General features: G+C 37.3%; 1 protein-coding gene across 2 annotated transcripts in view; it reads right to left on the bottom strand.

Annotated features, from left to right (window-relative positions):
• Positions 1-23,964, bottom strand: part of LOC133660528 (prolactin regulatory element-binding protein-like) — a 38,822-nt gene extending 14,858 nt beyond the window's left edge. The window contains exons 1-10 of one of the 2 annotated variants that reach the window (XM_062064069.1): positions 23,754-23,960; positions 17,105-17,275; positions 12,318-12,513; positions 5,960-6,210; positions 5,811-5,891; positions 5,608-5,735; positions 5,363-5,536; positions 1,620-1,692; positions 1,400-1,559; positions 473-1,328 (exon numbers count right to left, since the gene is read on the bottom strand). In XM_062064069.1, coding sequence (XP_061920053.1) covers positions 1,234-1,328; positions 1,400-1,559; positions 1,620-1,692; positions 5,363-5,536; positions 5,608-5,735; positions 5,811-5,891; positions 5,960-6,210; positions 12,318-12,513; positions 17,105-17,239 — 1,293 coding nt within the window. In that variant the 5' untranslated portion in view covers positions 17,240-17,275; positions 23,754-23,960 and the 3' untranslated portion in view covers positions 473-1,233. Of the gene's footprint in view, positions 1-472; positions 1,329-1,399; positions 1,560-1,619; positions 1,693-5,362; positions 5,537-5,607; positions 5,736-5,810; positions 5,892-5,959; positions 6,211-12,317; positions 12,514-17,104; positions 17,276-23,753 lie in introns of those variants that run through there. The other variant, XM_062064068.1, reaches the window with a different exon arrangement.
• Between the last annotated feature and the right edge of the window lie 212 nt (positions 23,965-24,176).

The raw sequence follows: 24,176 nt of genomic DNA, 5'->3' as shown, positions 1-24,176 counted from the left end.
ACAGCTCCATTTTTGTTTCATCTGACATCACATGGACAAAGATAAGACCTTCTGGAGGAAAGTTCTGTGGTCAGATAAAACAAAAATGGAGCTGTTTGGCCACAATACCCAGTCAAGAGGAGAGGTCAAAAATTCAAGCAGAAGCTTGTGGATGGCTACCAAAAGCGCCTTATTGCAGGTAAACTTGCCAAGGGACATGTAAGCAAATATTAACATTGCTGTATGTATACTTTTGACCCTCACATTTTCAGTAGACCCATAATAAATTCATAAAAGAAGCAAACTTCATGAATGTTTTTTGTGACCAACAAGTATGTGCTCCAATCACTACATCACAAAAAAATAAGAGTTGTAGAAATGATTGGAAACTCAAGACAGCCATGACATGATGTTCTTTACAAGTGTATGTACACTTTTGACCCCCCCCCCGTATATAAAACATTGAGGATTTTAGGGCGCTTCATAGGTGGAGAAGAGCGACTAATTGAGTCCATTGGTAGGAGACTTTTGCTAAGGTAAATTTACGAGTTAGAATGCATAAAAAAGGAAAGACATGTGGTCTTGTGATTGATAGGCATCCTCTCTAAAAAAGCACAGATCCCCTTTAGGAACAAGACGCAAGATCCTTTAGGAACAAGACGCAAGATCCTTTAGGAACAAGACGCAAGATCCTTGAATTCTGCTAAAACAAAAACGTTGCTTTTTTGTTTGGACTTCATGAAGCCAACATACAAGTCTGTAAAGAGAACATATTTATTTTGGCGGCTAGCCTTGACCTGGGGTCTCATCTATGAGGCTTGTGTACGCACAAACCAGGAGGGACAAGTTCTGGATGAAAACCCCAGACAAGAGTGTTGTATAGACCAGGGTGGTAAAGTCTGCAGTCCACCATAGACTCAGTGCCTCACCTCTGTTCTCACATCAACATGATTCCACTCAAACAGAAAATAACTTTAAAACAGTACAGTAAAATGTACAAATTCATGTGCTTTACGGGATTTGGGGAATTTGGCGCAGACCACTTCACTGCAAGTGAGATCATTATGCTAAATCATTTCTATATCCTCCAATATTTGAATGAAAGACTCCCAAACTTGGAACGTTCATGATTCCAGGAGCAAACATGACTCCAAATGGTTCCAAAGAAGTCCGATCCCGGTTTGGGAGACGAACCAACCTGAGATGTGTTGGCTGGTCTGAAGGTAGGTTGAAGCTCCTCAGTAAAAAGATGACTTAAAAGAGCCCTGGGAAGAAGTGCTGAAGAAGCAGAACTATCCCCACCACCAGCAGGCCACAGATGAACAAGACCAGCCAGATGGGAAATGTTCCTGAAACAGCAAAAGAGGAACATAAGGAGTCTAGCAGGAGGGAGGAGCGTGGATGGTGACCATGGACTTACTGGGGTTAGGAACAGCGTGGAGTTGACAGCGGCTGTCCACAGCAACGCTGAACATGGCGGTTTCAATCTTGCCTCTCATATCGCAGCCTTTCAAGGTGTCAGGAAGGAAGGCCAGGTCTGTCACAACGATGCCATGGGACTCGTGTACGTAGTATAACCTCTACGGTGACAACACATTATCGTCCTCATTATGTCCGTCCGGTGTCCACAGTGTCTTTACCTGAAGGGAGAAAGCGATGTAGATAGCGACCGATCCTGTCACAGTTCCGAGTCCAAGAAATGTTCCTGAGTCACTGCAAAGACAAGGTTTTACAAGTAGTACTAGAACTCTCCAGGTACCTCACCGTATAACACAATACATTAGAAGACACTACCTACAAAGTCCAAACTGAACCCATTTAGACCCTGCAGGGGTCCGGGAAGGTCCCGAAAGAACCCAAGTGGTCCCGGAGATAAATGGGGTTACCAAAACGCTCCAAAAAGGGGCTTTGGACCCACCTACAGACTCTTTGGGTACATCTCAGACCTTTTGGAGCACTGGGACTTAAAGGAGTAAGTACATTGTTGGGTCCTTTGGCACCTTTAGGGGGAAGATGCTCCATTTTGGGGTACTTTGAGACCTTCCGGTCTGTTGGTCGTTCCCCAAGTCCATGGACTTTTCCCAGTAGCAAGGCCCCAATCCCTCACTTTTAGGGAGGGGTGAGTTAATTTTTGGGTCCTTTAGGGAGAAGATAGTCCTTTTTGAGGTACTTTAAGACCTTCAGGTCTGTTAATCCTAGGGATGATGTTCGAAACCGATTCTCCCGGTTGTTCGATAAGAAAAGAACCGATTCCATGGACTCGAATCCCTTTTTGAGAACCGGTTCCCGTTATCGAGGCCACTAAAGTAAAGAAAAAGAGTTGGTTCTTTATTGGAATCCCTGGGAACGAATCCCAAATGGGCAATGTTCTGCCCATTTGATTGTAGACTCTTACTGACACCTTGTGGCGATATGAAAATACTACGCGTCAATAGTTTGGGCACTTCCGGGTTGACGATGTTAGTCCAGTTCATGAGACAATTGAGAAGTAGACAAGTTGTGTTAGCTCTTACAAGCCTTGGAAAAGATAAGTCTGTAAGTAAACTGTTTAACTTGTTTATGTAACTCAATATTAAGGTGGAAAGTGGTTAAATTTAATAGTAAGATGTTTATTGAAAAACGATTTTTTTGCACTGTTTCAATGGATGTTTTGAGGACTTAAAATGGCTGCCAGTCGTGTATTTCCACCATCGAAATAGTTTCAACACTCAGAAGTATTTGTTTGATGATAGTACTGTATATTTGTGTGAAGCTAATATTTACATATTGTGTATTACATTAATGGAATCACATAGCTTATACATTTGTCATTGTGTGTATTTCAGTTTAAAAAAAATAAAAATAACAGTCCAGTGCAAGACAAAAGTAAAGATAGGAAAAGACAAAGCAAGATCAACAACAATAAAGAGCCTAAATGGATTAATCTGCTTTGGAACTTTATTAGACATCCTGGATTGTTTGTTAGCTGTCTGCCTGTGTGTATAGTTAGTATGTTCCAACAGCAGCAGAAGTGCACTTTTTGGAGAGCTGTATTTTTAGTTTTGTGCCCATGGGACTGATTTTATTTAACACTATATTATTATTTATACACCTATAGTGATCACAGAGACAGGTTGTTTTTGTGTTACTGTATATATTTGTTTTTCTGAAAAATCCCATTTAATATACTTTTGGTAACAGTCAATATTTTATTTTTTTATTTTTTTAGGGGGGTAACAGTCAATATTTATTTATTTTATTTTAGTTTTTTCTTATAAAATAAAAGTGAGCTTTTGTTAAACCAAATATTGTGTTTTTTCCATATACAACAACCTATCTGGATTCGATAAGAGAATCGATAAGGAATCGGTTCGATAAGAGGATTCGATAATGGGCTTGAACTCGATAATTTCTTATTAAACATCATCCCTAGTTGGTCCTAGTTGACACCAGCAGATGACATGGCACCCCAAACCATCACTGATGGTGGAAACTTTACACTAGACTTCAGGCAACGTGGATCCTGTGCCTCTCCTGTCTTCCTCCAGACTCTGGGACCTCGATTTCCAAAGGAAATGCAAAATTTTCTTTAGTTTCCACCATCAGTGATGGTTTGGGGTGCCATGTCATCTGCTGGTGTCGGTCCACTCTGTTTCCTGAGATCCAGGGTCAACGCAGCCGTCTACCAGCAAGTTTTAGAGCACTTCATGCTTCCTGCTGCTGACCTGCTCTATGGAGATGGAGATTTCAAGTTCCAACAGGACTTGGCGCCTGCACACAGCGCAAAATCTACCCGTGCCTGGTTTACGGACCATGGTATTTCTGTTCTAAATTGGCCCGCCAACTCCCCTGACCTTAGCCCCATAGAAAATCTGTGGGGTATTGTGAAAAGGAAGATGGAGAATGCCAGACCCAAAAACGCAGAAGAGTTGAAGGCCACTATCAGAGCAACCTGGGCTCTCATAACACCTGAGCAGTGCCAGAAACTCATCGACTCCATGCCACGCCGCATTAACGCAGTAATTGAGGCAAAAGGAGCTCCAACCAAGTATTGAGTATTGTACATGCTCATATTTTTCATTTTCATACTTTTCAGTTGGCCAACATTTCTAAAAATCCCTTTTTTGTATTAGCCTTAAGTAATATTCTAATTTTGTGACACACGGAATTTTGGATTTTATTTGTTGCCACTTCAAATCATCAAAATTAAATGAAATAAACATTTGAATGCATCAGTCTGTGTGCAATGAATAAATATAATGTACAAGTTACACCTTTTGAATGCAATTACTGAAATAAATCAAGTTTTTCAAAATATTCTAATTTACTGGCTTTTACCTGTATAATGTAGGAACCACAATATTAATAACAGAAAGAAACAACCCTTTTGTGTGAATGAGTGTAAATGGGGGAGGGAGGTTTTTTGGGTTGGTGCACTAATTGTAAGTGTATCTTGTGTTTTTTATGTGGATTTAATAAAAAAAATAAATAAATAAAAATAAATAAATAAAAAACCGATACTGATAATAAAAAAAAACGATACCGATAATTTCCGATAATACATTCTTAACGCATTTATTGGCCGATAATATCGGCAGACCGATATTATCGGACATCTCTACTTCTGAGCCAATGAGCAAACACATTGTACCATTAGAACACTGGAGTGATAGTTTCTGGAAATGGGCCTCAATACACCTATGTAGATATTGCAGCAAAAACCAGACATTTGCAGCTAGAATAGTCATTTACCACATTAGCAATGTATAGAGTGTATTTCTTTAAAGTTAAGACTAGTTTAAAGTTATCTTCATTGAAAAGTACAGTGCTTTTCCTTCAAAAATAAGGACATTTCAATGTGACCCCAAACTTTTGAACGGTAGTGTACGTGAATGAGATAAATAATATTTGATATTTTACACTAATGTGTTAATCATTTCACACATAAGTCGCTCCTGAGTATAAGTCGCACCCCCGGCCAAACTATGAAAAAAACTGCGACTTATAGTCCGAAAAATACGGTAAGCAGGATGTGACTTCGGGGGCCCCCCTCTTCAAAATGGCGTGGACAGGAAGCGACGTCATTACCCGTAGAGCTTCCAGCAGCCCACAACTTGAACTAAATAATGAAACGATCATGGCTCGCACACCGAGGCATATTTGGCTGCATTTAAACGTTCCTAGACGGAAAAGAAGGCAAATGGAGGTTCCACTGTATTGCAGTCTTCTGCTAGAATCATGTCTAGACATCACAACTGAATATTGGGTGAAGACTAACAAAAGGCAGCTAGTTTGACCACCAAAGTTGATCATTTTTAAGAAAGCAGCCTCATTGATTCCAAAGTAATACACCTTTAAAGCAGGTATGTTCTTGCACTTTCCCCCGACTGCATTTGACACGTACCTGATGGCCAGGCTGGAGATGACCTCGGCCCCGCAGGGAGCGGTCAGCATTGGCAGGAAGCTCTTGCCGTCCCACTTTGTCAGGTAGCAAGGTGGAGGTTTGCGCTCTCGCTTATGGGGGATCTGAACCGTGTAAAGCCTCAGAGCATCTTTCTGGTCTTCTACCTTGCCAAACCTGACATAGACCAGATGAGCGGATGAAGTGAAAGTTACGTGATGGATGCTGGTCATGTCCACTGAACTTACCTGCAAGCCATATAGCGATAGGTCTTTTCAGCCATTTGAGGCATGGTTTCATGCCATTTAAGAGCGGTGACCAGTTGGTTGTTGCTCCACACGCTGCAAGCAAAGTCTCTGCCAACCGTCACCAGGTGCTGCGTGACAACCATGAACATATTGACTTACCAAAGAATCAATGTCTGCTGTTACAGAGATGTTGTTGTGGATACCTTGTTTTCTTGGCTCACATCCAGGTCTTCTATTTCTCCTTTGTGTGCTTGGAAGTCCAGTTTTTTCTTCAGGGATGGAAACTGGAAAACAAGAAAGGGTCAGGATTCAGGTGATTGGCAGCACCAAGAACTCTAGCGTTTGTGTTTACCTCCCAGACTCTGATGTGTCCGTCTGTGCCTCCAGTGAGGAGCAGGCTCAGGTCGGGACTAAATCGGACCACCTTTTGGAGAGGGTCCTGAGGGTTCTCGTCTGACTGCAGTTCAGTTATTCCTGTCACAGATATGTGTGCCGTCTCATCTTTCGTATGTGACTTATCCTCGCAGGCGGAAGCGTCATCCTGAGCACCTTTGCTCTTTCTGCCGGCTCGTTGCCTGGCACTGCCTTGCGGCATGTTGTTCACTGCCAACACAAACATCAACAGACGTGTGTAACATACCACTCCAACAAGGGACTTAACAGTCATTACATCAAACACCTAACGGTTAGCAGTGTTGGCGTTAACGCACTTTTTGTGTCTTTTAACGCATTGAAATCAGAAAGGACGCGCAATTACGGAAGCCCGGTTTGTTTTTTTTGTTTTTTATTTGATCGATTATCGCTTTCCGCCAGTGTTTTGTTTTGTTTATGTTTGCCCAGTCAAATCTCCATGCCCGTTTATTGGTCGTGAATTTTGATTCTTTGAAAGGTTTATCAATGACAAATACTGCCTCAGTTTGCACTCGGACAACTTTAGCGCGAGGGGCTGTCAAAAGAAAGACTTCATGGTAAACACTAAAGGTGAGTCTTTTTAACTTCATCCTGTGCCATGTCTCCAGTAAATGACTTGTTTTAGTCTTTGTGAGTCCATGGAAACTTCACTTTTATCTGCCACTGGATCGACAACGTTCGAGGATGGAGTCAGGCTAGCTGTTAGCTTCAAGCTAACCAGCACCCGACCAGACTCCTCCACCCCAAAAACATACTTTGTAAGTCAACAAACATGTGCCTTTTGAAGTGTTCATGTGCGAGGAGTGTTGAAAAGGAGTCTCTTGGAGAAGTGGCTGACAAGTTAGCAAGTGACATCATCACCGTCATAGTTTAATGAAGCAGAGATGCTGACTGTGCGTTATGATCAACTTTTTATCCATAGACTTATCAGATGTCATTTTTTATAATCTACGTTTAAAGGCACATTTAAAAAAATACTATTAACATAAACAAAAGCATTAACAAAAGTGGAATAAAAAAGCTTACAGGTGAAATGTCATTTAGAAAAAGTTTCAATGTTGACTAATAAAACAAAGCTGTTTAAAACTGTCATTGCTCAAAACATAATATTGAATCAAAATCCATGTTTTTATGAATTACTGACCTATCCAAGGCTCCCATTACTTCACATCAAATATTACACTTTGAAAAATACTTTTTGTGGAAGATTTTGCATATTTTGTGTGTTTGCCATAAAAAAAACAAAGTGTTCTTTGACAAAAAGGGCAGAAAACAAACAAACAAAAAAAAAAACTTTAAAAAAGTAAATTAAAAAAACTTAGAATTGAGGGATGGATGTGAAGTTGATGTAGAGATTTAAATAATGTATGTATGCCCTGGCACACCATTGTCATCATTTTATGACCCAAGCAAACAACTTTTTAAATTTTTATACTGAAATAAATACAGCTACAACTTATTAAATACAAATATAGAAAAAAGTAGAGGTAAAGTTTAGATCCATGAAGGAAAGAAGAAAAAGAATGAATGTTTATAAGTGACTACATTTACATATGCATAAAAATATGTTTTCTTTTGTATTATTTTTTTAATGAATGAAGTTACGTTTATGACACAACACAATATAGAATGTGAGATATAACAGGATAATGTAGAACACAATAGAGAATGTGAGATACAACAGGATAATGTAGAACACAATATAGAATGTGAGTTATAACAGGATAATGTAGAACACAACATAGAATGTGAGATATAACAGGATAATGTAGAATACAATATATAATGTGAGATATAACAGGATAATGTAGAACACAATATAGAATGTGAGATATAACAGGATAATGTAGAACACAATATAGAATGTGAGATATAACAGGATAATGTAGAACACAATATAGAATGTGAGATATAACAGGATAATGTAGAACAAAATATAGAATGTGAGATAAAACAGGATAATGTAGAACACAATATAGAATGTGAGATATAACAGGATAATGTAGAACATAACATAGAATGTGAGATATAACAGGATAATGTAGAATACAATAAAGAATGTGAGATATAACAGCATAATGTAGAACACAATATAGAATGTGAGATATAACAGGATAATGTAGAATACAATATAGAACGTGAGATATAACAGGATAATGTAGAACACAATATAGAATGTGAGATATAACAGGATAATGTAGAACACAATATAGAATGTGAGATATAACAGGATAATGTAGAACAAAATATAGAATGTGAGATAAAACAGGATAATGTAGAACACAATATAGAATGTCAGATATAACAGGATAATGTAAAACATAACATAGAATGTGAGATATAACAGGATAATGTAGAATACAATATAGAATGTGAGATATAACAGGATAATGTAGAACACAATATAGAATGTGAGATATAACAGGATAATGTAGAATACAATATAGAATGTGAGATATAACAGGATAATGTAGAACATAACATAGAATGTGAGATATAACAGGATAATGTAGAATACAATATAGAATGTGAGATATAACAGGATAATGTAGAACACAATATAGAATGTGAGATATAACAGGATAATGTAGAACATAAGATAGAATGTGAGATATAACAGGATAATGTAGAACATAACATAGAATGTGAGATATAACAGGATAATGTAGAATACAATATAGAATGTGAGATATAACAGGATAATGTAGAACACAATATAGAATGTGAGATATAACAGGATAATGCATACATTTATAATTTGTTTTCAAAACACTTACAAAAAAGTGGGACCCCAAAAATTGACTGTTGGACCCCATTTTTATGACTTGAAAGTTCCTAGCGCCAACACTGGGTTATTATTGGTGTTTTAAGTGAAAATGATGGGAAAAGGGTGATTGATAACTGCACGTTGATAGACTCACGGACTGCCTCACACCAGCAGCGTCTTCTTGCCGTCAGCCATTACGATTGATCGATACATCGATTTATATTACCCACATTTCAAATAAATCGATCTGTGCTTGGCAAGAGATAGGCATTGATCCAAGATTGTATTAAGGTGGAATCGATCGATATTATCGACACTAGAAAAAAAACCCATTATATTTAAGATTGATAGACTTGACATGAAGATGAGCACTTTTAATAATGAAGATGTTCAAAACTAAAGTGGTGATGATATATGGTGGTGGAGAAAGCTCATAAACACCACAAGACAATAGTGTTATGACGTGTGTGTGACAGTTAAAAGGAACAGGTACTACACATTGAGGCCATAATAAATTGTGAACAAATTTTGCCTACGCCATAAAATGTGGGCGTGGCACGGCGCTAAATATCGCTCCGATGATTCGCCACGCAACGTAAATAAGTCGGCTCCACAAATTCAGATCTTGATCTTGTTTGGTAGAAATAAGGATGACACCCTGAAGTGCACCTGTTCATACCTACATGTAGTGGGTGGAGCCTAGCGGCGAAAATGATGGTGATGACACCCTGAAGTGCCCGATGGGTCACTACCTGTTCATACCTACATGTAGTGGGTGGAGCCCACGAGTAACTCCCTTTCACCAGTTCACATCTTGATCTTAATTGCTACAAATGCTGTTCTATGGACTGGTGCATTGGCTTGTGAGTCACAATGATCCTGAGAGCTATGCTGGCAGGGGGCTTGTACCCCTGGTAGCTCTAGCAAGCCAGACAGGTCAAAGACGAGAGACCAGACAAAACCCAGTCCACTTAGCTAGCCTGGCAGCAGGGGCTGGTAGGCCGAGTTCGGGGAGCACAGCACCTGAATTGGCCTGTCTCAGAAGAATACATCGCCAATGGTCACGGGGCAATAGACCTAGATAGTTAGTCACTGCAGGGAAACTCACAAACTACACAAACTGTCACACACTTGTGTTCAGTTGGAACCAGTAGTAATGAGTCCAGAGGTGGAACTTTGTCTTGGGTAAGCATGCTTTCACAAAATTCTGCCCCGGCGCTCTCCGTTATGAGCATCTCTTCTTTCCATATTGGGTATTGTGGCCAAACAGCTTAATGTTTGTTTTATCTGACCACAGAACTTTCCTCCAGAAGGTCTTATCTTTGTCCATGTGATGTCAGATAAAACAAAAATTTAGTCTTGGGCGCAGTTGGGTGTTCCAACAGGACAATGACCCCAAACACACCTCAAAAGTGGTAAAGGAATGGCTAAATCAGGCTAGACTGAAGGTTTTCAGGCATGTGATTTGACCACAATGAAAAAGACTGAAAACATTTCCAGGGGTTTGGGGACTAAGGCCCCCAGCCAGGTCTCCTGGTTTTTTACCAATTTAACATGCTAAAATTAACAAAGACAGCACCATTTGAAGAAAATATTTTAGTGTTTAAAGACATGAAAACATCATTAATAGAACATACATAACCCAATTATCCTAATGAATCACTGTATATGGTTCAGTCCCAACAGTATTTAGTCACTAATATTTACATCTTGTGTTCATTTCACATCCACAGGTGTCACATTGATCAGTGTTATTATCTACAGTTTATTTACAGTATTACCACATTACTTCAGTTCATGTAATGTAATGTAAACATTTCATTCTTTTCGCCAAAATAGGATATACATTTATGAAAATAATTAAACATGTTTAGTATTGTTTACTCATATTTGAAAATAGGAAATAATAATAATGTGAGGACACTGACATATTGCATGAAACAAGTGTGAAAATATTTACCTTCAAGATTGTTACACCACTGACAATAGTTTCAACAGACTACATAAGAACTTAATATTACAAAATAGTATTATATGCAAATTTATTTCAAATAAATTGTTAACTAGAATCAATAATGCGACTCTTTGAATTTCTGTAATTTCATAATATATTTTCACGTGGCTTTTTATTTTTAGAAAAACCCATTTGTATTTCGCAAAGCAATAATTGGTTAATATTTAAAACAAACATGCGAATTTCGCAAGCAAATATTTTTTAGCTTACCTCATTATTAACAACCCTGTCTGCAACTGAAGTGGGCGGATCTTTCCTCTCGATGTCTACGGCAGTTGTAGATGTAAACAAGATGAAGTCCGTAAGGTTTGCTCACTTTCGGTTGACATGCAAAAGTACCAGCTAGTGAAAAGTTTGTTTTCCTTGCTTCAAGTTGTTTCATATGTTTTTGGCGTTTCGCATGTACTTCCAAAGCCTTGAAACCTCGTGATCCATAGTCAATATTATCATGACACCACGTGCACAAAACCTTTCCGGGACGATCGATTTTCCGAATAAAATCACCGAACAAAGTCGTAACTTCCTTCTTCCCAACAGTATCAATGATTTCCCTTTCCATCCAGTCCCATCGGAACTTATTTTTGACATGTTTATCAATTTCTTTTACTCGTAAAGCGTCCTTTCTCTCGAGAACCGACATCGTTTACATATGGAAAATGGCGCTAATAACCATTATGAATGATGACGCTATTAACGTCATCATTCATAACAGATGTCCTGATTGGTCACAAGGAACATATCGACCGATCAACTACGGCGTAATATAAACTACGTCTCGAATCTTGATTTAGGGTCGGAAAAAAAAACGGAAAAACGGGAGATAATTTTTTTTTCCCCGAGATTAAAAAAGACGGAATTCCGACTTTAGACGGAAAAATCACATGCCTGGGTTTTAGAATGGCCTTCCCAAAGTCCTGACTTAAAGGTGTGGACAATGCTGAAGAAACAAGTCCATGTCAGGAAAGCAACACATTTAGCTGAACTGCAGCAATCTTGGGGTCCAAAATTCCAGCAGAAGCTTGTGGATGGCTACCAAAAGCGCCTTATTGCAGGTAAACTTGCCAAGGGACATGTAAGCAAATATTAACATTGCTGTATGTATACTTTTGACCCTCACATTTTCAGTAGACCCATAATAAATTCATAAAAGAAGCAAACTTCTTGAATGTTTTTTGTGACCAACAAGTATGTGCTCCAATCACTACATCACAAAAAAATAAGAGTTGTAGAAATGATGGTAAACTCAAGACAGCCATGACATGATGTTCTTTACAAGTGTATGTACACTTTAACCACCCTTATTGGTGGTCAAGTCGGGACCACTGGCATCCTTCTAACAACAAGGCAGTGGTCTCTACAAGTCTGCAACAAAGCCAGCGGGGGGCTTGACTTCCTTCTTTTTAACGCTGCATCCTGGGACTTCATAGCCTGTTCCTAAACCTGGAAGTCTTGGCGAGGTAGAAGGTGTATTATGACTTGTGTGTTGGGTGGGTTTCAAGTGGTAGTTACATGACATACCTTCATTAGCAGCAAGGCTGCTCACACCTTTCTGCGCAGAGTCAAACTTCATCAGAGCGCAGAGTCCGTCCTGGCCCGCTGCAATCACGCCGTCGCCCAAGGCCAGGTTCATTGTGGCACGTGTGTCCGTGTCGTGGGAGTGAAGCAGGCTGGCACTGTGCTGGTTCTCCCCCAGCAGCTGCACCTCCAGGAAGTGCTGAGGTACAAAGTCACAAGGAAAGGCCATGTAACACAGTGGTGAACATGCCCTTTCCCAACTACTTTGGCACGTGTTGCAGCCATGAAATTCTAAGTTAATTATTATTTGCAAAAATAAATAAAGTTTATGAGTTTGAACATCAAATATGTTGTCTTTGTAGTGCATTCAACTGAATATGGCTTGAAAATGATTTGCAAATCATTGTATTCCGTTTATATTTACATCTAACACAATTTCAACTCATATGGAAACGCGGTTTGTACATCCCTAATTTGATTGTTGTCAAATGTTCTTTATCACATTGTGTATTTTCCTCGTGTTTATCAAAGATGTGATTAATGTATGATGTCTCAGGTGTGATTCACTACAATAGTCCCACTGGATTGCAGTTCATTGAAATAGCACAACACTGGATATTGTTCAGATAAGTTACATTTAAGGACACAAAACAACACAGGAGGTGACTATGACGTGTGCATTTTCCGCACATGCGTACTAGGTCGCGTTGCGCCGGCGGACGGAGGGAGGAAGGGAGGGGTTCTCAAACAGTGGCATTGTTGTGTGTGGACAAGGATAAGGTTAGGTGGGACTTACCCTGGATAACCTGAGTGTAAACGGGGCCTAATTCAGTTAACATGCATCTGTCATGGACCTTTTTAGCGAGAGCAAGACGACCGCTCTGCCACAGTTGGCCTGCTTTGGCGCCTCGCCGGTTTAGGTGCCGAAACGTCTCAACAACCACCTCATGAGAGCACAACAATGTTTTACTGATATTTGAGAGTTTTTTCGAAGTATGGGTGTTTCCATTACCAGTTATTCAGGTTTTGCGCATTTCTCGGGCACCTAAACACCGAACCGACAGGGGGCCAGCGCAAGACGACTAGGGCAGACGGGTTGTCGTGGTCTCGCCTGCGATCGGACGGCCAAGGTGGAGCGAGGCGGCACCGGGCCGTCTCGTGGGTCCCTTCTCCGCAACAGAGGCCGACCCACAAGCTCGGGGAAACCAACACGCCCGAACTAAGTCAAGGCTGCCGTAAGGACGTTGCCTTTGAGCAATCACCCGCTGCCTTCGTCTTCTGTTGACATCACGGCAACAGTGCTGTCTGCAATATCTTCCTCAAAGTGGAAGTATAAAAAAAATAAAATGATTTGCAAGTATAAAAACCATGTTCTTCCAGTAAAAAGTATAAAGTATAATTAAAGCTGCAAGCAGCGTTGGACGGGTCCGCATTTTGGCAGGTGCTAGTCCTAGGTGTCCCAATACTTTTGTCCAGTGGTAGTCCTGAGTGAGACCTACATAGAGGTTTTTGTTTCGTGTCTCTACGATATTCATACTGGGAGTTAGAGGAAGTTGTGTCTGTGTCTTTTTCCTAGGTGTCGCGGCACAGTGGTTGTTTTCTTTGAAGGCGCGTAAAATTACAGCAGCGGAGCAGCTTTAGTGCTGCGGGTCTTTGAAGGCTCGTAAAATCAAAACCGTAGAACGTATCAAAACTCTTTTGTCAACTTTTAATCAGAAGGGTTCAATCTCTCTCCTGTAGCAGTTTGAAGCCGAAACGACAAACGCGCTCGGAGCAGATCATGTTTGATGTTTGGTGACCGGTTGTAACAAAAATGTTGTTTTGAAGGAGGAATAGCAAACTTCCTGTTTATTTTTGCTGAAGGATGTTAATCTATGAAATGTAGGTCTAGGCGAGACCTACATAGAGGTATTTGTTTCATGTCTCTAAGACGTTCCTACCGGAAGTTACAAGCAGTTTTGTCTGAGTTTTCCTCTGAGGAGCAGTTTTTTCTCTGTTTTTTTCAAAAATTATGTAGAGCACAATTTTGAGTTTTGGGGTTCGTTTTTTTTTGTAAATCGCAATTTCCACCAGTCCCGATGTGTGTGAGTTTGGTGAGTTTTGAAGTATTTTAAGGGGGTCAAATTACAGCTCAAAAATAAAAAATTAGTGTTTTTAGTCATTTTTTGTCTTGAAGGGAAAATTGCCAACTTTCTGTTGGTTTTTGCTCGAAGATGTGAAATTATGAATTGTAGGTCTAAGGGAGACCTACATACAGGTTTTTGTTTCATGTCTCTACGACCTTCCTATTGGAGTTAGAGGCAGTTTTCTTCCTAGGGGGCGCTAGAGCGCAATTTTGATTTTTGGGGTTCGGTTTTTTGACTAAAGTGTGCTGTACCCGTGTTTGTACGTGTGTAAAAAAAATTGGTGAGTTTTGAAGCATGTTAAGGGGGGCAAAGTAGTGCGCAAAGCTGCGGAATAATAATAAAGAATAATAATAAACCTTACAATAACAATAGGTTCCTTTGTAACCAGTACAAAGGACTCCCTGTGGGAGTCCTTTGTACAGGGTACAGGGCGGACCCTAAAAACAATTTGCTTCTATTAAAAACCATTCACAAATAAAAAAAACAATTGTCTTCTACTAAAAAAAAGATTCACAAGTATAAAAATATTTCTTAAAGAATATGCACAAGTATAAAAACAATTTTCTTCAATTAAACGATTCACTGGTATAAAAACACATTTCTTCAATAAAAAAAATGATTCAAAAGAATACAAATTATTTAAAAAATTCACAATTATAAAAACAATTTTCTTCCATTAAAAAAACTATTTGCAAGTATAAAAAATACTTCAATAAAAGGATTTGCCTGAATAAAAACAATTTTATGCAAATAAAAAGAGGATTGGTTATTAGAGACAATTTTCTTGGTTATTATTATTAATTTAAAAAAAAAATTCTTTAAAAAAATGTAAACACATTTCTTCTATTAAGATTGTATAAAAAAAAGATTTTAAAAAAAGATTTGCAAGTATAAAAAAACACTTTCTGCCAGTAAAAAACACATTTGCAAGTATAAAAACAATGATCTTCTATTAAAAAAACCTTTCCCAAGTATAATAACAATTTTTTTGTGAATGAAAAAAAAAAAACCAATTTGCAAATATAAAAACAGATGTACTGTACATCAGTGGTCACCAACCTTCTTGAAACCAAGAGCTACTTCTTGGGTACTGATTAATGCGAAGGGCTACCAGTTTGATACACACTTAAATAAATTGCCAGAAATAGCCAATTTGCTCAGTTTACCTTTAACTCTTTGTTATTATTAATTATTAATGATATTTATCTTTGTGGAAACACTGATCATCTTAATGATTTCTCACAATATACTGTATATATATAGAAACATAAATATCAATATGCAACACTTTATTTTTATATTTTCTCTAAGTGCACGTTTTTCAAATTGAACATTTTCAAATGATCACTTCTAAGACAGTCTTGTGAAATCACAATATCCCATTTTAACAAGCTAGCCACTAACATGTTTTAACAAATCATGAATTACTTTGCACCATGTTTGTACGAATAATAACTCATGTAAAATACAAAAGTCAACTCTCAAATTTTTAAATAAATCATGTCACACTTTGAACTGGACACCAAATCTGTTATCTGTTTCTTTGTCAGTTAGTGAAGACCAAGTCTTTAAAATATTTTCTTGGATTTTCAAATACTATTTGAGTTTTGTCTCTCTAAGAATTAAAAATGTCGAGCAAAGCGAGACCAGCTTGCTAGTAAATAAATAAAAATTTAAAAAATAGAGGCAGCTCACTGGTAAGTGCTGTTATTTGAGCTATTTTTAGAACAGGCCAGCGGGCTACTCATCTGGTCCTTACGGGCTGCCTGGTGCCCGCGGGCACCGCGTTGGTGACCCCTGCTGTACATGTTCAAGGGAACATGTACAGTATATCTGCTCTGGTTTTTCATGGCAAAAACTAACAACCTGAAACATTTTCCTCACCAAAAAATGTCAAAGTTCAATTTTTGATGCAAAAATAATTGATTATCATTTTTGAGCAATTATTGATTAGGGCCCCACTGAATGAAATAATGACTTAGAAGTCACACTTCACTCTACCCCTGGATTATAGGTTTTTATCATGTTATTATGATATTATTTCACTGGAAAACACACAAAATATGCCACCCAAAACGTAGAATATTTAATGTCAAGTAATTGGAGCCTTGAATAGTTCAATAACTAATTGGATTGATTATTATTCTATCAGCTTTGCGTTATAGAATAATAATGTGGGGCGGCGTAGCGAAGTTGGTAGAGTGGCCGGGCCAGCAATCGGAGGGTTGCTGGTTACTGGGGTTCAATCCCCACCTTCTACCATCCTAGTCACGTCCGTTGTGTCCTTGGGCAAGACACTTCACCCTTGCTCCTGATGGCTGCTGGTTAGCGCCTTGCATGGCAGCTCCCGCCATCAGTGTGTGAATGTGTGTGTGAATGGGTGAATGTGGAAATACTGTCAAAGCGCTTTGAGTACCTTGAAGGTAGAAAAGCGCTATACAAGTATAACCCATTTATCATTTATTATAGTCAATATTGCAACTTACATTTCACCTTTTATTGCATGTCTTCATGTTGTTCATTTAATAGTATTATTTGAAAGAATCCTACTTTGCTGCGACTAAACCAATCAGTGGCCACAATACTGATTGACTATTGATATTTGTCATTCATTGAGTGCTTGGAAAGTGCTAGAAAGTGTAGTCCTGTATGAGAGATGCTTACCACAGCATTCTTGATGCCAGTCTTGGAAGCCCCTCCTCCTCCTGCCAAGATCACCAGCCCAGTTTTGGGGTCCACTTTAATGGAGTAGAGGGGAAAGGGGGCTCTGTAGAGATCTGGAACCTTCCGTTTGCCCATTGTTGTCTTGCAAGGTCCAGTTCTTCATACACGCGCCTGGAATAAAACATAGCTGGGTGTCATTCTTAGTAGGGATGTCCGATAATGGCTTTTTGCCGATATCCGATATTGTCCAACTCTTTAATTACCGATACCGATATCAACCGATACCGATATCAACCGATATATGCAGTCATGGAATTAACACATTATTATGCCTAATTTGGACAACCATGTATGGTGAAGATAAGGTACTTTTTTTTTTTAATAATAAAATAAGATAACTAAATTAAAAACATTTTCTTGAATAAAAAAGAAAGTAAAACAATATAAAAACAGTTACATAGAAACTAGTAATTAATGAAAATGAGTAAAATTAACTGTTAAAGGTTAGTACTATTAGTGGACTAGCAGCACGCACAATCATGTGTGCTTACGGACTGTATCCCTTGCAGACTGTATTGATATATATTGATATATAATGTAGGAACCAGAATATTGATAACAGAAAGAAATGGGGGGAGGGAGGTTTTTTGGGTTGGTGCACTAATTATAAGTGTATGTTGTGTTTTTTATGTTGATTTAATTTTTTTTTCAAAAACAAAAAAAACAAAAAACGATACAGATAATAAAAAAAACGATACCGATAATTTCCGATATTACATTTTAACGCATTTATCGGACATCCCTAATTCTTAGACATACTGTGCACAGACTAGGACTCAGGTTTGGACTTCTTGAAGGTTTATGGTCCCCACCTGACCCCAGACTATGAACAAAGTTTCAGTGATGACTACTGTAAAGTACACGATGTGTTTTTTTCTTCTTCCACCCGGGACTCAAACCTGGGTCTTCCGCATGAGAGGCGAGCGTGCTAACGGCCAAGCTAAAAGCCCGGCCGGAGTGGTCTTGAAGTTGCCAGAGAGTGAGGTTCACTAAGGTACAGTACACACTCGCTCGCCCCCCCAAAACCCGACTCTCGTCCGGGTCACGGCACCACTGTAAGCCAGTTTCTGCGTCTCTGCTAAAAACCGAGCTAAAAGCAGCGGTCTTGAAGTTGCCATGGAGTGAGGTGGACCAAGGTGCACATGGACCAGCCTCCAATACACACAAAGTAACAACTATTCACACATTTAAAAACTATTTGATTCTACTCAAAAATTAATTCGCAAGTACAAAAACATTTTTTTCTTTAAAAAAAAAAAAAAACGATTCGTAGTTATAAAAACAATTGACTTCTGTCTACTTAAAAAAATTGTGTTTAAAAAAAAATCTTAAAAAGACATTTGCAAGTTAAATAAAAAAACGATTCACAAGTATAAAAAAGCGCTATATAAATCTAATCTATTATTATTATTAATTTTAAAAAATGATTTAAAAAAATTGATTCGCAAGTATAATAAACATTAAACGATTCACAAGTAAAACATATTTTCATTGATTTGCAAGTATAAGAACAATCCTCTTAAATGAAACAAAGGCTTCACAAATGTAAACATCTTTATAGGGTGAGGAGTAAAATGGCAGAGAGAAGAGAGGGAAACAAGCTCAAGCTGTAAGTTAACATTCCAATTGATGCAATGGTATTGATGAATGTGTTATTGATGAATGTGTTATGTGCTTGTGGTCAGCTGGGAAGACTCAGCAGCACCACCTGTGGTTGTAGTGTGAATTACAGCTGCTGCTATATTACTCTTTGTATACCGTATTTCCTTGAATAGCCGCAGGGGCGTTAATTAATTTAAAACCTCCTGTCACTCCTGCGTTTACCGGAAACCGGCGGGATGGCCGTGCATGCGGTAATTATTTTAAAACCTCTTCTCACTCCGGCGTTTACCAAAAGGAATCCGGTAAATTTAGGCGTGCGTTTTGAGTGTGATGTAAGCATACCATCATGAAAAGCACATTTAATTAAATAAAACGTTATTATGGTCTTACCTGTACTTATAAATGGAGTCCATTTGCAGCTCCTTCTGACCAAAAGCATCGATAACTTGTTTATAGAAGTCTTCATTATTTTCTTTCTTCCGTTTTAAAAGTCTCTCTGTCTCGATGGAGATATTCCTTTAATTATTACCTCCTGCTTCGATTGAAAGTCCAGTTTAGAAAACTGTTTTATTTTAGATACCGGTATGTAATCCTCCTTGTTAAAAGGAAAAAAAAACATCTGTTGCTGCGTGTGTTCACTTCTTCTGCAGTACCGGAAGTCGCAAGAAGGATCACTAGCGCGGCAGCGCCCTCTACCACCAGGAGGCGGGAGTCATTTGATGACTCATACAGTATTTAACACACGCAGCTACGGTATATTAATAAAACATAGCTGCTTACTGTTCTTTTTAGCATACTGTACCGGTATTCAATAGCTTGGACCTTAAATCCTACTGAATAGCTCTTTATCTTTTTTCCTTTGTGCGATTGTGCGGTTGCAAACTACTGAAAACAGCTTCCTCCATTTTGAAAATGAGGACAGTTAAGCGTCACTCGTGACGTAACGAATTTGACCCGGTTGAAGTTCTAGCCATATGCTAAATATTTTGCGAAACGAGTTTGACCCGGCGAAAATTATAGACATGCGATAATAAAATTAATATTTTGCGAAACGAATTTGATCCGGCGTCAATAATGAACCGGCGATAAGGCCAAGCATGCGTTAATTATTTTGAGAAACGAGTTTGACCCGGCAGTAATTCTAGACGTGCGAATACTATATTCCCTGCGCCAATTCAAGGAAATACGGTATGTACCAATCCTCTTTTTTATTGGCAGAACATTGTTATTATTCAGGCAAATCCTTTTATTTAAGTATTTTTTTATACTTGCAAATTGTTTTTTTATTGGAAGAATATAGTTTTTATACCTGCAAATCATTTTTTAATAGAGTAAAATTGTTTTTATAATTGTGAATACTTTTATTTAATAGAGTAAAATTGTTTTTATAATTGTGAATAATTTTATTTATCGGCAGAAAATAGTTTTTATGCTAGTGAATCTTTTTTTTTTATTGAAGAAATGTGTTTTTAGACTTGTGAATCATTTAATTGAAGAGAATGTTTTTTATACTTGGGAATCGTTTTTTCTTACTGGCAGAAATTATTTTAAGTTTTGCAAATTGTTTTTGTTTTTTTCCATTGAAAAAAATATTTTTATACTTGGGGAAAAAAACATTTTTATTGAAGAAAATTAGTTTTTATATTTGTGAATCATTTAATTGGAGAAAATTGTTTTTATACTTGCAAATTGTTTCTATTGAAGAAAATGTTTTTTGTACTTGCCAATCTTTTTTTTTAAGGAAATAGTTTTTTTCACTTGAGAATTGTATTTTTTTTAATTAAAGAAAAAACATTTTTATACTTGCAAATTATTTTTTTAATTGAAAAAAAAGTTTTTATACTTGCAGAAAATATTTGCTGTAAATTTGCAAATCTTTTCTTTAATTGAAGGAAACGTTGGGCGTGAGTAGACATTTAATTGGATATTAAGTATGTGAAAGCTTACTTCCATGACGATCAGAAATACCAAGCAGCTAAAATGTGCCAAACATGGAGAAGTGTGGAGACTTTTGCATTTTTTCCATCATGCACTCTGATGGATTTAAATGGGTCTCATTTAGATTTGTTTTGATGGCGTTTGGACCTTTTTCAATGTTCAGTGAGCAAGTTGTGTTATGTTGACTTTATGTTAGTGACATTTGTTTTCTTCAGCATGACTAGGGAAGGTTGTTTGGATTGAGTCATATAAGTAAATGCTCTGCTATCATTTCAAAGTACTTTCAAAACTTTTTTGATATGATCTACTCATTTTGTCCACCAGGTGGCAGCAAATGCAAAAAACACCTGGTACTTAAGGGGGAACTGCACTTGCTTTGGAATTGTGCTTATCATTCACAATCATTATGAAAGAAATGAAGACTGATGGATTTTTTTCTTTTATGCATTCTAAATATTAAACAAATGAAAATTAAATTCCGCTTAAAGCAGGGCCAATGTGACTGCCACTATTCCAACTATAAAATCCGATTAATAACCATTCAAAAACCACCAACAATACGACATTTTGTGATTTCGATAATAACCATGTATTAGTGATACTGTTATTATAAGCGCTAAAGCAGACACATTATTTATAGCGGCACCTGCGTGCCTGTGTTGGCATTGACTGGTCTGCTGTTTCCTCGCTTCCCTGCTCCCTGTAAATGTATTGTAGATTATAAATCATGCAGGTGATATAATCCGACACATATTCTTACATCATGTATATATGACATGTTATTATGAATGTTACTACATGACATATATACTTATATCATGTATATATTACATGTTATTATGAATGTTACTACATGACATATATACTTACATCATGTATATATGACATGTTATTATGAATGTTACTACATTACATATATACTTACATCATGTATATATTACATGCTATTATGAATGTTACTACATGACATATATTCTTACATCATGTATATATTACATGTTATTATGAATGTTACTACATGACATATATACTTACATCATGTATATATTACATGTTATTATGAATGTTACTACATGACATACATACTTACATCATGTATATATTACATGTTATTATGAATGTTACTACATGACATATATACTTACATCATGTATATATTACATGTTATTATGAATGTTACTACATTACATATATACTTACATCATGTATATATTACATGCTATTATGAATGTTACTACATGACATATATTCTTACATCATGTATATATTACATGCTATTATGAATGTTACTACATGACATATATACTTACATCATGTATATATTACATGTTATTATGAATGTTACTACATGACATATATACTTACATCATGTATATATGACATGTTATTATGAATGTTACTACATGACATATATACTTACATCATGTATATATGACATGTTATTATGAATGTTACTACATGACATATATACTTACATCATGTATATATGACATGTTATTATGAATGTTACTACATGACATATATACTTACATCATGTATATATGACATGTTATTATGAATGTTACTACATGACATATATACTTACATCATGTATATATGACATGTTATTATGAATGTTACTACATGACATATATACTTACATCATGTATATATGACATGTTATTATGAATGTTACTACATGACATATATACTTACATCATGTATATATGACATGTTATTATGAATGTTACTACATGACATATATACTTACATCATGTATATATTACATGTTATTATGAATGTTACTACATGACATATATACTTACATCATGTATATATTACATGTTATTATGAATGTTACTACATGACATATATACTTACATCATGTATATATTACATGTTATTATGAATGTTACTACATGACATATATACTTACATCATGTATATATTACATGTTATTATGAATATTACTACATACCATACCTGTATATACTTAAAGCATGTATATAAAACCCTAATGGATGTTTTTCTAAGGGCTCTATTGGCAGAATTGAAAGGCCCCCACAGGCTCTATTGTAAGCAGACTTTTGATCAAATGTATTTAATATTTACAATGCATTAAAAAAACACAAAAAAACTGTCATGTCTTTCATGATTGTGAATGCTTCCCCCCCAAAATTTTTGGGTGTTGTTGATAAATGGCTTTGATTTTGCATAGTAGTTTTAACTTGCACTTACAGATTTAGCGACCAACTGCAGTTACTGACAGTAGTTCTGAAGTGTTCCTGAGCCCATGTGGTGATATCCTTTACACACTGATGTGGCTTTTTGGTGCAGTAATGCCTGAGGGATCCAAGGTGCGCAATATCATGGCTTACATGCAGTGATTTCTCCAGATTCTCTGAAACTTTTGATGATATTACGGAGCGTAGATGGTGAAATCCCTAAATTCCTTGTTGAGAAATGTTGTTCTTAAACAATTTGCTAAGGCATTTGTTGACAAAGTGGTGACCCTCGCCCCGTCCTTGTTTTTAAATGACTGAAGCTGCTTTTATACCTAATCCTGGCACCCACCTGTTCCCAATTAGCCTGTTCACCTGTGGGATGTTTCAAATAAGTCTTTGATTAGCATTCCTCAGTCTTTTTTGCCACTTGTGCCAGCTTTTTTTAAACATATACGTCATTAGCCTAGCATGTATGTTTTTTTTTTTTTTTTTTAGAACAGCCACATGTTTAAAACCGCGTGCTAATAACCGCGCCCCCTCCGGCTGTTACAAATGTAATAATTCAGAGAAACAACGATGACGTCATGAATCTGCTCAAATAATGCTGTAATATATCAGAGAAACAATGCTGACGTCATGAATAATGCAGAGAATTATATTTAGGTGAACGTACAGGCATGAGAAATGTTGGCGAGGTGACGGTGACGCACGGTAAACATATTTGATTATTGTATTTGTTTTAAATCAAATGATAAGTGTGGCAAAACATGATGGTAGATCAGTAAAGTCAATGCTAAATGCTACATAGCGTGCTAGCATTAGCATAGTGCTTTGTATAGTCCTACCTGTGCTGGAGTGGTTGTGAGTTCAAGTCCTGTCGTCACTTCATCACGCATGTCGCTGCCAATCTTATTATTTCACGATGCTTCGGACACATGAAGACTTTAGGAGGTTTTAAAAAGGAACAGATAGCGGCTTCAGTCAGCGCACAACTACTTCCGGTATTACTTCCGGTACACGTCAGCAGCGACGGGCGACGTGAATTACGCGATGACGTCACCGAACGCTCGCGTTTATTCGGCTTTTCTTTTTTTAAAACGCAAATAGGTTTCAGTCATACATGACGAGTTGTTAAAGATACAATATTCAAATATAAAAACAAATTTGAAAAGGAATTTTACCTTTGCAAGCTCATGATACATTGGCTAAGTTTTATATTCATAACCCCCTGGCCCTGTTTTTGTACTTATTTTGATTATTATTTCTCA

This window comes from Entelurus aequoreus, linkage group LG11 (assembly GCF_033978785.1).
Source record: "Entelurus aequoreus isolate RoL-2023_Sb linkage group LG11, RoL_Eaeq_v1.1, whole genome shotgun sequence".
Taxonomy (NCBI): domain Eukaryota; kingdom Metazoa; phylum Chordata; class Actinopteri; order Syngnathiformes; family Syngnathidae; genus Entelurus; species Entelurus aequoreus.
The sequence above is the reverse complement of the archived record's forward strand: the minus strand, read 5'-3'. Positions and strand labels throughout refer to the sequence as shown.